The 12,433-nt window shown below is 39.1% G+C and overlaps 2 protein-coding genes across 14 annotated transcripts in view; one reads left to right on the top strand and one right to left on the bottom strand.

The window, feature by feature from the left end:
* The window catches only part of rimbp2 (RIMS binding protein 2), a 95,020-nt gene extending 91,182 nt beyond the window's left edge, over positions 1-3,838 (top strand). For 8 of the 13 annotated variants that reach the window (XM_023343484.1, XM_023343490.1, XM_023343486.1 and 5 more), the window contains one exon: positions 1,780-3,838. In XM_023343484.1, coding sequence (XP_023199252.1) covers positions 1,780-1,977 — 198 coding nt within the window. In that variant the 3' untranslated portion in view covers positions 1,978-3,838. Of the gene's footprint in view, positions 1-49; positions 424-1,779 lie in introns of those variants that run through there. The other 5 variants (XM_023343494.1, XM_023343499.1, XM_023343495.1 and 2 more) reach the window with 2 other exon arrangements.
* A 49-nt stretch (positions 3,839-3,887) lies between these two features.
* On the bottom strand, positions 3,888-11,811 carry piwil1 (piwi like RNA-mediated gene silencing 1). The gene is made up of 21 exons (XM_023343261.1): positions 11,765-11,811; positions 11,230-11,546; positions 10,165-10,267; positions 9,766-9,894; positions 9,442-9,656; positions 9,057-9,178; positions 8,897-8,977; positions 8,428-8,625; positions 8,197-8,305; positions 7,876-8,002; positions 7,481-7,598; positions 7,160-7,274; positions 6,892-7,079; positions 6,640-6,712; positions 6,039-6,239; positions 5,728-5,831; positions 5,499-5,569; positions 5,244-5,397; positions 4,887-5,012; positions 4,662-4,809; positions 3,888-4,230 (listed from the first exon to the last, which is right to left on the bottom strand). Exons 2-21 carry the CDS (start codon positions 11,296-11,298, stop codon positions 4,114-4,116), a joined length of 2,568 nt encoding a protein of 855 aa, XP_023199029.1. The 5' UTR covers positions 11,299-11,546; positions 11,765-11,811; the 3' UTR covers positions 3,888-4,113.
* Positions 11,812-12,433: the final 622 nt, after the last annotated feature.

Below are 12,433 nucleotides of genomic sequence, written 5' to 3'. Positions count from 1 at the left end.
TATATACTTTTGTTTTTTATTTCTTTTCTTCACCTGCTTGGCAAAACAGAAGAAGAGTGTTCATTTCACACCTTAACGGCTCTGTTTCCGTCACGTAAGTGAGCAACTGAGGATACCAAGGTCACGCTCTCCTCATCTAATGCAGATGACCGGGGTATGCTTAGCTCCTGGTACGGACCACGTGCGGCCTTCATTCTTTTTGGACTTGTACCGTTTCTAGATGGTTCGGCAGATATCTTCGCTTCACCAAAAAAACAAAACAAAAAAAAAACAAAGCAAATAAAAAAATAGCTTTTTTCTTACACGGACACACTTACCCTAAGCCAACGCATTAGACAAGGAGTGTGGTATCTTCAGTTGTTTCTCTGAGTGTTGTACATTACAATGTCCGTCTCCTGCAAAAAAAAAAAAAAAAAAAAAGTCTCCTGCTGTAACTCATGATATGCTGAAAGGCCATTCTTCCACAATTGCACTGTAAACAATGACAAAAAAAAAAGAAAAGAAAATGTTGCGATTACAAGAACAGCAAATAATTCGACTTCTAACAGTGCAGTAAGGTAGAATACAAGACCTAAGTAAAACCTATCCTGATAAAATCAAACATTTTATTTTTTTGTGGAAGCAAACATCTAGAAACATCTAAAAACAAACAGTTTTTCTCTGATTTACTTGAAATGCACATTTATGTTCAAGGTGGAAGGCCTTTCTGTTTTCGGCTAAAGTATATTCTCGTCAGTAGGAAATTACACACACTCCATCGCTCAAATTCTACAAATCGTAAACCGACTGCGGTGAAGTGAGCTTCTGCTTCAGAGATGTGGTTTCTATCAATATGTAGCGCAATAAATCTCGACTAACTTGCTTTTAGCATCTGAACCCGCTTGTAATTTTTTATATAGATAGTGTGGGTTTTCAGTGAGTAACTTCAATTGTGTGATGTGGCAAATACAAAATAAAGAATACATATCTACGTAAGGAAAGGTAATGATTATGAAATAAGAAAAGAATTCTGGAAATTGTGTTGATTTACGTTTTTCTTTTTCTTCAGAATTTCCGTAGTTTTGCAGAAAATGATTTATGAAAAAAAAACTGACGTCAAATTAAAGTGAAGCTGCTGTTGCTGAGGAATAACACTGTATGTTAAAATACCTTTTTGTGGAAAAAAGGTGTCGAACCAACAGAACCACCTGAATAGAAGACACTGCGTCACACAGGTCAGAGACTCATTGTTAAGTTTCATTTATTTATATTTATATTTACTGCACTGCAAATTGGAGTTCGCCTCGACAAACGTCTCCTCTTCTGAAGTGCAATTGAAAAGAGCCTTTTAGCTCATGATTACAGAACAGTAATGGTGACTAGTTGTATCTTTGTATCTCAGTTGCACCAGTATATATTTATATTTAAGAGGCAAGAAAGTGAATGTGATATCAATATGCCCCAAAATGTAAATCTGTTTGTTCTTTCATAGTCTTTCTTTTTTTTGAGAAAATCTCACCTTTATGTGAACGTTGGTTAACTCCATCCTTAAATTGTGATGTGTTTCTATAGCGACATCAACAATAAATTTCACCTGGCAGAGGGAGTGGGAGGGAGGGAGGGAGGGAGGGGGATGTTTATCCAAGTGCACAGCATCCAGGGAGGTAGACTTAAGAGCTGTATGGTGGCCCTGCAGAGACAGAAAGGACTTAAGAGAAGGTGGGGGAGTAATGACTGTGGTGTGAGAGAGACGGTTGGCCTTTTAACACCCTCAACTGTCCCTTACGGGTCTTCCATTAGGTTCCTTTGGACAAATCGGGTCCGCACAGAAGAGCACCCTCTCCCACAGTGCGTCCACACATCCTCGACTCTGGCCCCGCCACCGTGGGGCCCGGCAGTCCCTTCAGGGCCCCTATGGACGTATGCTCCTCCAAAAAGAAAAGGGGACTGCTCTCCAAAGGGAAGAAACAATTTCAAAGACTTGGCGCTGTAAGATAAATTTTGGAAATAGAGGCATCCACTTATATTGTAAAAAAAATTATAATAAAAAAAAAAATACAGGTGCACAGGTGGCATTTGCGAGCTTAGCAAATGTTTTATTATTTTACATCTGTTGTATATTAGACTCTTTGTATTTTGTTATGGGTTTAAACTCCATATTTTCAATACTGCATTTCATATTATCGGCCCATGACCTCAAAGTGTTGGAAGACATATTGTGCAGTGCTGCGTACCTCCACCTCGCCGGCTGGTTGCCAGGACAGAGCCCCGAGCGTTCTGCACATGCTCAAAGCCCTGCATTTTATAAAAATAAAATAAAATATAAAAACAAAGAAAAAAAGTCACACAGGTCAGAGTTGTGTGTCTGCATTCAGAAAGCAGAATGTTCACAAACAAACAAAAAAACGAGGGCTAAATTACAGCTTGGAGTTCTTATTTAATCAAATGCAACACGTGGAGCGTGTGGATTGGAGCTGGAAGAGAGCAGCCAGTTGAAACAGGAGCTTTACGTGCTTTTTACTTTCAGCACATTCCCTCCTGACTCCCCCTTCAGAGCACACGCAAAAAGGTGTCGGGCTCGTTGTTAAAAGTTGGGGCACGCAGCATACGGACAAATCAGCAGAAAAACAAAACAAAAAAGTCTCTCTCCCGCTCCATTTCAACAGCTGTGGCAGTGGCATGCCTCTCCTCCCCCACAGACTTGGAAAACAAGCACATTCTGTATCTACTACAGGGTCTCTGCAGTAAATACCTGTTGATCAAACCTCCATGTATTTGCCTTATAATCGCACAATGGTTAGTGATATGTCGAGCAGATGCTATTCCTAACTGGATTTGCAGGGTGAGTCCTGTTTTCTACAGAGCTGCCAGACTCCCATGTCGTCGTTTAAAATCAAATAAAATCCTCCCTTCATAGCAAATTCTAGACTGATTAAATAGTGAAGTTGTGCCACCATATTGATGCAGTGCAAAATAATAGGATTAGTTTGACAAACAAACCCTTAGGATTGATTTTTTTTTTACATAAGCACTAACATCATTGTGCAGCAGCTGATTTCCTGCATGCAACCGTTGAACTGTAGGTTTTAGTTACTTAACAGCAGTAAACTATGAGACACAAGGCTACCTCTATGCTGCCCTTCCCATCTCTCCAACTGTGTTCTTACACACCAGTCTGTCAATGATGCCTGTTGTACGTCTCAAATTCCATTGCTGCAGGATACAAGTACTGTATGTCAATATATATTCGGATATCTACACCTTAATGTAGTGAATGTACAAAGAATTGAAAGCCAATGTATTATCCGAGCTGCCCAAACAGGATTGTGCAGTCGTCCGACTTTGTGCATGAGCTGATCAGTCCGTCTCCTCCCATCTCCTCGTGCCGTTTTTCCCCATTTCATCCTCCAGCACATTTAAAGTTGAGCCTGTTTTCTATATACAAGAGTTAAACTGCCAAAAAAAAATAAAATAAGAATGTATGCAAAACATTCTAACTTTCTTACAATTTTCGGCCAAGCAGCCATGATAATCTGCAGCAAACTTATGATCATACGTTCCTCTTTATGGACCATGTCCACAGACATTGCTTTTATTTGAGTGACTGCAACTCTTTTTGTACTTTGTCCATTTGTAAAATTGTTTTTAAATGTTTATACTTGATTTTCAAACTGCCTTTTTTGTACATTTAAATTTCTAATCAGACAGTGCAAGCTTTCCCCATGGTGTCTTTAAGAGCATATTATGTCTGCAATCGTGTGCTAGCTTTCTGAGAAGAAATTATCAGCCTATACTGATGGTTACAAATTATTGTGTGGGTGTGCATGTGCAATCTTTTTTAAAAATAAATAAATTTAATATTTTTAAATGCTTGTGTTTTGTCTTGAAATGACAGATTACGAACACCAAAGTGTCTGAACATTTATTAAGAACAACCAACGTAATTCTGAACTGTACTATTCTAACAGTTTTTCTCTTGACAGTTTTTTTTTTCTTTTTAAACACAAAACAAACAAAACTGTGTAACTTAATTACACATAGTATGCAGGACCACATACAAACTGCTTTTTTCTAACAAAATCACACACTTATAGGAAACTTAAGTGGGTGACAAAAGAACAAAAAAACGATCCTTTAAAGATAGAAAAGGTAGTCGTCAAGCTTGACGCTGGGCTGCTTGTGAATGCTCTGCCCAACCAGGAAAGCCAGCTTATGGCCGTACTGGCAGGGAGCAGGAACACGGATGATTCCCTGAAGCAAACGAGAGGGGAAAACAAACATGAGCTACAGTAACAAATCATTTCTGACATTTTAAAAAGATTAATCATATGCAAGATTTAGCATGAGCTTCATTACATTATAGGTGTAAGAATGTATCATGTTTGGGCAGATTGTTTTAGCCCTTATTACCTGAACCTGGAATAAATGGATTCAGGTTTTATCCAACTTAAGATGTATAAAACCTGAGCCAGTTTTAGCCAACACCAGAGATCTGAATCAAAGCTTGAGACGGCAGGAACACCCAAATGCGTAATCTCTTTTTAAACTAACCTGAATGCCATTTAGCCTTAACAGAGCAACTTGCTTAGGCTGAGAAATTATTTCAACGATCAGGTGATTTCTCCAAAGAAATATCCACATATCATTTCTCCTGCTGAAAATCCATGTCTAAACCAGCCCACCTGCCAGTTGTAGTACAAGTGACAGAGCTTGTACGTGAGCCGCTGCATGTGGTCAGGCTTCAGTCCGCTGGTGTCGTAGACGACGTTGTAGTGAGTGGGTGAAACGCTTCCGGATCGGACAGACTGGCTCACAATGTAGAAGTCGTACCTGGTGGGGAGAAACGTACAGCTCGTTTTATTTTCCAACTACAGCATCAATACATGCCTAGAACAGTTAAAGCGTACCACTCTGGACGGGTGACCTCTGTGTCAATGACGGTGCCCGGTGGTGGGTTGGTGAACTTGTCGCCGATCATGGTGAAAAACCTGCTGCTGATGCGCTTCTTGACCACCACCACACTCAACTTGGGCCTACAATGAAGAGATGAAGCTCATTATAAACACAAAGAACACAGGCTAGGTTTTAATGTATGCAGTAAATGTTGCGCCGATAAACCAGATCTGTGAAATGCTCTTATACCATTCCCTACAAACTATGTAGGAACCATGATGCATTAGTTCAACAGAGGAAACCACTGTATAGTATTTCCAAATGAACAACGCATTAGCTTTTGAGGAAACTTTTTTAGCCAACAAACTTACTCATAGTTCTCCCCCAGGGACTTGATTGAGTCCATCATCTGAGCCACCTCGTAGTTGACGACACTTTGCAACTGGCCGTCTCCTACTCCATCCCGATACACAATGATGCGAGATGGCAGGCAGTTATTGAACTTCAGGTAGTCTTTCAGGGCACCTGGGTAAAAAGGGCAGTCTTCCTTTAAATACACAACAGTTTTATAGAGTACAAATGAGTACGGTAGAAAGATGTTGAGCAGAAAAAAAATAGAACCTTACCAGTCAGGGCCATTTTCAGTCCATCCATTATTTCCTGACCTTTGTGCTGCAGGACACACTTTGAGTACCATCTTGGAGAAGAAAAACAAGAAAAATCCTACTAAATAACTGAATACAAAGATTAAGGCGTCTTTTAAACAACCAATTCAATGCCATAAAGTGCCAATGGTAAGCCCAATTGAACTACGAGTATGATAAAGCTGGATCAGTCTCTGTTGCGGTTGCTAACCTGCTCATGGTCGGGTTGAGGCTTGCCACCAGAGCGCCGATAGACCGCTTCCCAGCAGACGTGTCATGGTAGCAGTCAATGCCCACAATCATCAGCTGTTTGAGCTGCATGAATCATTTTGGTCATTCAGTAAAATATTTAGATCAAATGTTAATGCTAATCTTAAACACAAAGCACTAAAACCACTAAACTACTTTTACCTAAAACTAGTAAACATTACAAATTAATAATGTTTCTGAAAGAAAAACCATAAACCTCATCAACATGAAGAAATCAAGAGGCAGGAAAGTCAAAAATGTTCCTGGACTTACAGGGATCTCCACACTCCACAGCTCTCCTCCCATTTTGCAGGCCATCTGCAGGGCGATCTTCGTTGCCACGGTCATGAGCGCCTGAGGTCGGCTGAGGGTGCGGGCCACCACACACTGGCTGGGAGTCGGACAGTCCACACAAAGGAACTTCTTAATGCTGTCGTACTTGTCCTTGTTGCTGTTGGGAAGGACAACCACCACCTAGAAATTATAATTACAAAAATGAAGTTAGAAAATGGAAAATAATTTAACTATTCTAGACAAAGATTTAAAAAAAAAAGAGTTAGAATGAAGATATTCACATTTTTAAATTTGTATCAATGCAAGTTTAATGGAGCAGTATTGTGCCGTATACTTGAGGCAAAAATGTTCACATTAAAATTATTTGCAGTTTACATAATGGCAAATTTTACAACACTTGACGGGTGGATTTAAAAAGTAAATCAAATAAAAGAGTATTTAAGAATATAGGTTGTTGTCTATAGTCATATAGCATGTGCTCTGCATTCAGGCCCATTCAATTAATAGCAAATGTCTAAGATCCTGTAATTTCCTCTATGGGGATTAATAAAGTTATATCTTATCTTATTCCAGAACAAACCATTTGAGTCTGTGGTCCCACGTTGTGCTGCAGAGCTTTGAGGAGAGATAGCTGATTGTCTTCAAACTCAATTCTGTATAGGAAGAAAAACTAGGTTAAAAGAAATACGAAATTAAATGGTCTTACTTACCTTGCAACATTTTAATAGTTAAAAATCTAGTTAATTGACAGCTATTCCACAACATTTTAGAGGGAACAAAATGTGATGGATGGAAATCTGAAGTAGAAACATTTACAAAGGGTTGCACTCACATTATAGGCCTTTGCATCCGGATGCCGATGGGCCCCGAGACTTTGTGCAGGGTTTGCAGGAGGGACTGCGCTTCATTGCTGTTTCGGCGGGAGTGGAACAAGAGCCAGTTGTCCAGTGGGGGAGCGCTTATCACAGGTATCCCACGCATCTCTCTGGACCAGTCAGCTGATTGGGGATTGTAATCATACTAGAGGACATAATAGCAATACATAAACTCAGGATGAATTCAATTGATTCTAAGGGCAAAGTTCTGGATTGGGAACACACGGATCTTGATCCTTGGAAAATCCTCTCTCCTCCAAGGACTCTGCCAGTCAGACTCAGAAGTTTCTCGTCAAAGCTGAGTCCCCATTTCGACATCTCTGACTGCGCATCAGGGTTCCTTAGAGGTAAAAGAAACTAAGTTTGAGAACATGTTTGCAGAATGGCTGACACAAAATTTGTGGTTTTCAATTAAAATATTAACATACTGGTATAGAATTAAGGCAATTTTATGAAACAGCTTTAAAGTAATTTTTTTAAGGCTTGGAATTATTGCAATGTTTGATGAGGTCATGAAGCATTTAAGCTGACTTTATTTCCACCTACTTGTGAATGCTTGTTATAAATCTGTTGAGCTGTCTCTCCCTCTGGTCTGGGCTCAGTCTGGTGTGCGTGCTCAACTCCTTCATTATGGTAAAGTCATTCCGCATCTTATCAGTCAACCCTGTAAAATATGATTCACTTTTTACATGTTCAACATTTTCAACAAGTTATGCATTACATCAGGGTTATTTTGACTAATCAAAATCATCAGCAGAATTTTCAGCAATTACTCAATTACCGGACACTATGCAGCACGGCCAATAAAGACACTGAAATACATTTGTGCCAACAGTCAATGAAGCTTTATATAGTTGCAAATACATTTTCACTCCTGTTGCAAATGAAACAATGCATCTTTCTAATGTTGCAGCTTAAAGGTGACTATGCAGCAGGTCCACCTGTGAGGTAGCACAGTTCTGGCACGAGCATAGCAGGGCCAGGAGGGGGCGCTCCAGCAGGGCCCATCTTCTTCACATGGCTAACCAGCAGCACCTGGTTCGTATCAATGATGTCCAGACCGTATTGCTACGGAAAGAAAAGATCCAGAGTGGAAAGGAAAAGAATCAGGCTGTTTTAAACTTACACAATTACTGTCAGAAAACGTTTCCTTTTGTGGGTGCGTCTTTAAATCAAAACCAGCGCATAAAACACTGTCTGGTGCCTACATTAGTCACTGCGCATGTGCACCAACCAAGAGCATTTTGTGTTTTAACACTTACGTTCTTGTAGTAGTTCTTAAAAGAGATTTCTGTGTCTCCTCTAGTGAAAGTGTTGTTGGGAGTGTGATCCCAGGCAATGTCATCAACCCTGTAGGTTTTGTTGTTGTACCTTCAAATAAAAAAAACATTATGTAGAAATCAGATCTGTATAAGATATTTATAATTATTCCAATAGAAGCCGCTCAAAGTTTCAAAACATGGAAACAACTACAAGGATGTGTCGGGTCTTACTTTGTGAGAATGATCTGACCAATAAGCTCCTTGGCACAGATGTCAGTGTAGCGTTCTCTTCCACACTGCTGCCTCAGGCTGATCATGAGGTCGAGCACCGTGTCACTACGAAGCACCTTGTGACTCACATCGGTGCACATCATGATGGAGGACTCATAATTGAGGATGGTGGTGGAGTACCCCGGCCAAATTGTCAGTCTAAAAACAAAACAAAAAAGCCCCGGTGATCATAAATCTGAAAGAAACTTTAAAACTATTTTTTCCTCCTTATTGGTTAATCGGCTTTTAGTTTCTATATACTTACTAGTTTCTTTAAACACGTATTAACTAAAAGACAACATTTTTCACTTAAGGACAAAACATTTGCTCTGCTCGTCAGTTGATTGTATTGTGACTGATAAAAATAAATTTTGCTAATCTTGAAACATGTTGATTTTAAAAATCGCAAGCAAAAACACAACCAACATACCTGTGCTGTCGGATCTCATGTGGCTCATTGGGGTTGTAGTAGTTGCGTCCAATCTGCTGCATGTTCAGAACTCTCAGGATCCTGTGAAATTCAATGCAATAAATGAGACGACTACAAGTTCTCAATGAGGCTCCTGGTGTTGTTTTACCCTCTGACCTACCGTCTGAAGATGAGGTTGTAAAACTGAATGCACACTGGTGATGTGGGTGGCAACTCGTTTGTCAAGGTGACGGTTATCAAAACCTTCTCCTTATTCCTTGTCTCACTATAGAGGACAGTCTCCTAAAAATTCAACAAATCATAAAAAGAAAAAGCTAAATAATCAAATAAACAGAAAGCTCATAAAAGTGCAAAAATAGCTATTTAATATTATTGTAAGAGCACATTCTTTTCCTATACATGACTGATGACAGCAGAAACGATTTAACTATTTTACTGAAATCTGAAACAGTCTATTAGATGGTTTAAACTGGCTGACCCAGTTAAAACCATTAAAACATCTGGAGGAGGTGCTAGAGGTAGAACTGAAGAGACTCATGCTGTACCTTGCTGTGCAGTCTGTGAGGCAGGAAGAGCAGAGCGCCATCGAAGTTCCGAGCTGTACCAAGGACTTCTGAGTGCTGGAAGAGGAGGGCTGATCTCAGGCGCCTCGACTCCATCGGGGGTTTGAAGTCCACATGGTACTGATACAGAATCCACTGAGGGCGAGACAGGATCCGGAAGAAGTTTGCAGTCAACTTGATGGCGGCACCGGATGTTCCTGTAGGAGTGTGCACACATATGACCTTTACGATGTTCCTCTCACAAACAAAAAAATATATATATGTACATATATTTATATTGGTATATGTCTGTGGTAATGGACTGACCAGTCTTTGATTCCTTCACATGTTCCATCGCCTGTCTGGTGTATACTCCTATGTCATGAAAGTCCCGTCGGCGTCCACCTCGTTCTCCAAGCTTCACTTGCTGAAATCCAGTTGAGATCTGCAGAACAGCTTTAAACAGAATTTAAACTGTTAACAAAAACGGTGGGACAAAACTGAAAGTTAATACAGAGTACAGTGCAACCGGGAAGTATCCACATTTTATCAAAATATGGAAAAAGTGAAGATTCCCAGATGCACTGTAAATGTAGACTGTATTGTACAATAGCCATTGTTGGAGGGATTTGCAAACAAGTCCTATAAATGTGTCAAAAGTTAAGACTCCCATATGCTTTTTACATTTTAATCCCCTATTTCCAGCATCCACAAGCTTTATTTCACCTTCTCTGGCTATAGCTCCAGGAGCACCCTTCTGTCTGCCTCGGCCAACCAGCTCGCCCTCTGCTGGAGGGGGAGGTGATGGTGCCACCTCATGGGCCTGGGTCTGCAATAAAATTTCAAACACGTTAAAATTCTGTTGAGGACTGGAATTGGGAGACGCCTACTGTATTCACATACCTGTATACAATAAATAAAGAAAAATCAAGTAATTTGATTTGTGAAAATGTGCTTTAATAGCCAACAAGGTCTGGATTCCATCAAAAATAATTTCTATTTTAATTCCAGAATATGTAAACATGCTAATAAGATAATGGTTCAATTACAATATGCTACACAATCTAAGGAGCTAAGATTTTTTTAATATAAGCATTTTCAGTCACAACTTCTCAGGTACTAATGTGAATTTTAACTTTTTTTAACTTTTATGCACAAACATATACAGTACAGACCAAAAGTTTGGACACACCTTTTAATTCAATGAGTTTCCTTTATTTTCATGACTATTGACATTGTAGATTCACACTGAAGGCATCAAAACTATGAGTAACACATGTGGAAATTTGCACTAAACAAAAAAGTGTAAAACAACTGAAAATACCCCTGATATTCTAGTTTCTTCAAAGTAGCAACCTTTTGCTGTGATTACTGCTTTGCACACACTCTGCATTTTCTTGATGAGCTTCAAGAGGTCGTCACCTGAAATGGTTTTCACTTCATAGGTGTGCCCTGTCAGGTTAATAAGTGGGATTTCTTGCCTTATAAATAGTCATGAAAATAAAGAAAACCCATTGAATTAGAAAGGTACTGTATATATATATATATATATATATATATATATATATATGTATATAAAAAGTTAGTATGTTTTAATTTATTACAACCAAAATGGGAATATTTTTTACACATCCAAAGCCAAATGTTCATATTATGGACCATATTCTAAATAACATGTACAGTGTAAAACTCCCTCTCTTTTTTTTTTTTTTAATGGAGTCCTTTTGAATGGGTCTCGACCAAAAGAAGGCAGCAGTGCAGCGTGTATTTAGAAAATGAAGTGAAACTTGCCGCTCCGGGCGCCGCCGTCTCCTGACCGCGTGCTCTGCCTCTTGATCTTGCTCGTGCACGACCGGTCATTTTCGGTTACTCTGCAACGGCACAACTGCTAGAGGAAAACGGGGATTTCTTTCGCTTCTTCTTCTCCTTTGTTAAATTTTTTATTATTGTGGATGAGGAATTCCAAAAGCACACTAGCGAACAACTTGATGTACTTTACTAACAAAAGCGCTCTGGTATGAGTAGCATACTACGGGGTCCTGAAGGGAGACGAAGGCCTCAGGGCTAACTTGCTGCTAGCTCGCCAGGTGCAAGCTAATTTTTGGAAACTGGAAAAAAAAAATAAAAAAGATAAACATACATTACTGTATGTCATTTCAAATATATTTTTGTTTTAACAAATTTCTAGGCAAATTATAGAAAATTTACAAATTTTGATATATATATATATTTTTAAAACTCGGCAGCGAAGTTCGTTCAGAAAGCTATTTGGTCATTGTCAGTATGTTTTTTTGTTTGTCTGTTTTAATCTTTAAAGTTTACTTACTTTTTAAATAATTCTTCGCAAGCAGAAACGTTTCACTCAGATCCCATCCAGAATCGAAAAGACTAAACGTTGCTGCTAATTTGCTTTAGTACTCCAATGAAACATATATTAATACGCCTCTTGGATTTAATTTTCCTCCTTGTAATATGCCTTATAACTAAATATTGTGTCGTTAGTTATGTCTGTCTTTTAAAAACCATAACAGAGACTTTACACGAGGACTTATGAAGACATAAACACACGTAAAGTTTGGGAACTAGTTTTCCAGGCGGATTAGTCTTTTCAACATTTTGCAGTTCTCTGTGGGATTTTTAAGTAGTTGCTGTCGCTTTTATCGCCACTAGATGGAGACAAAGACAAGAAATAACTAACCGTCTATACTTAATTGTGGCCAAGGCACACAAACTTAAACTAATAGATAGAGGTTCTGATGAAGCCCAGAACGCAAGCAAATGTTTGTGGCGGTACATAATTCACAAGAAAGTGACTTTAATACTTAGCAGCTAATTCATAATCTGTTTAGCTTTCTAAACGCATCTTAGTGACAATATATTTGTCAAAATGCCACTTTATGGAAAAAAATGAATCAAGATTGCGTTTGGTATTAAAAAATCTTATTCGGGGCCATAAACTTCAAAGATGGAAGCGGGACCTAAGATTTTTTTAGAT

This window comes from Xiphophorus maculatus, chromosome 12 (assembly GCF_002775205.1).
Source record: "Xiphophorus maculatus strain JP 163 A chromosome 12, X_maculatus-5.0-male, whole genome shotgun sequence".
Lineage (NCBI taxonomy): Eukaryota > Metazoa > Chordata > Actinopteri > Cyprinodontiformes > Poeciliidae > Xiphophorus > Xiphophorus maculatus.
This window is presented reverse-complemented; position numbering and strand designations above follow the sequence as displayed.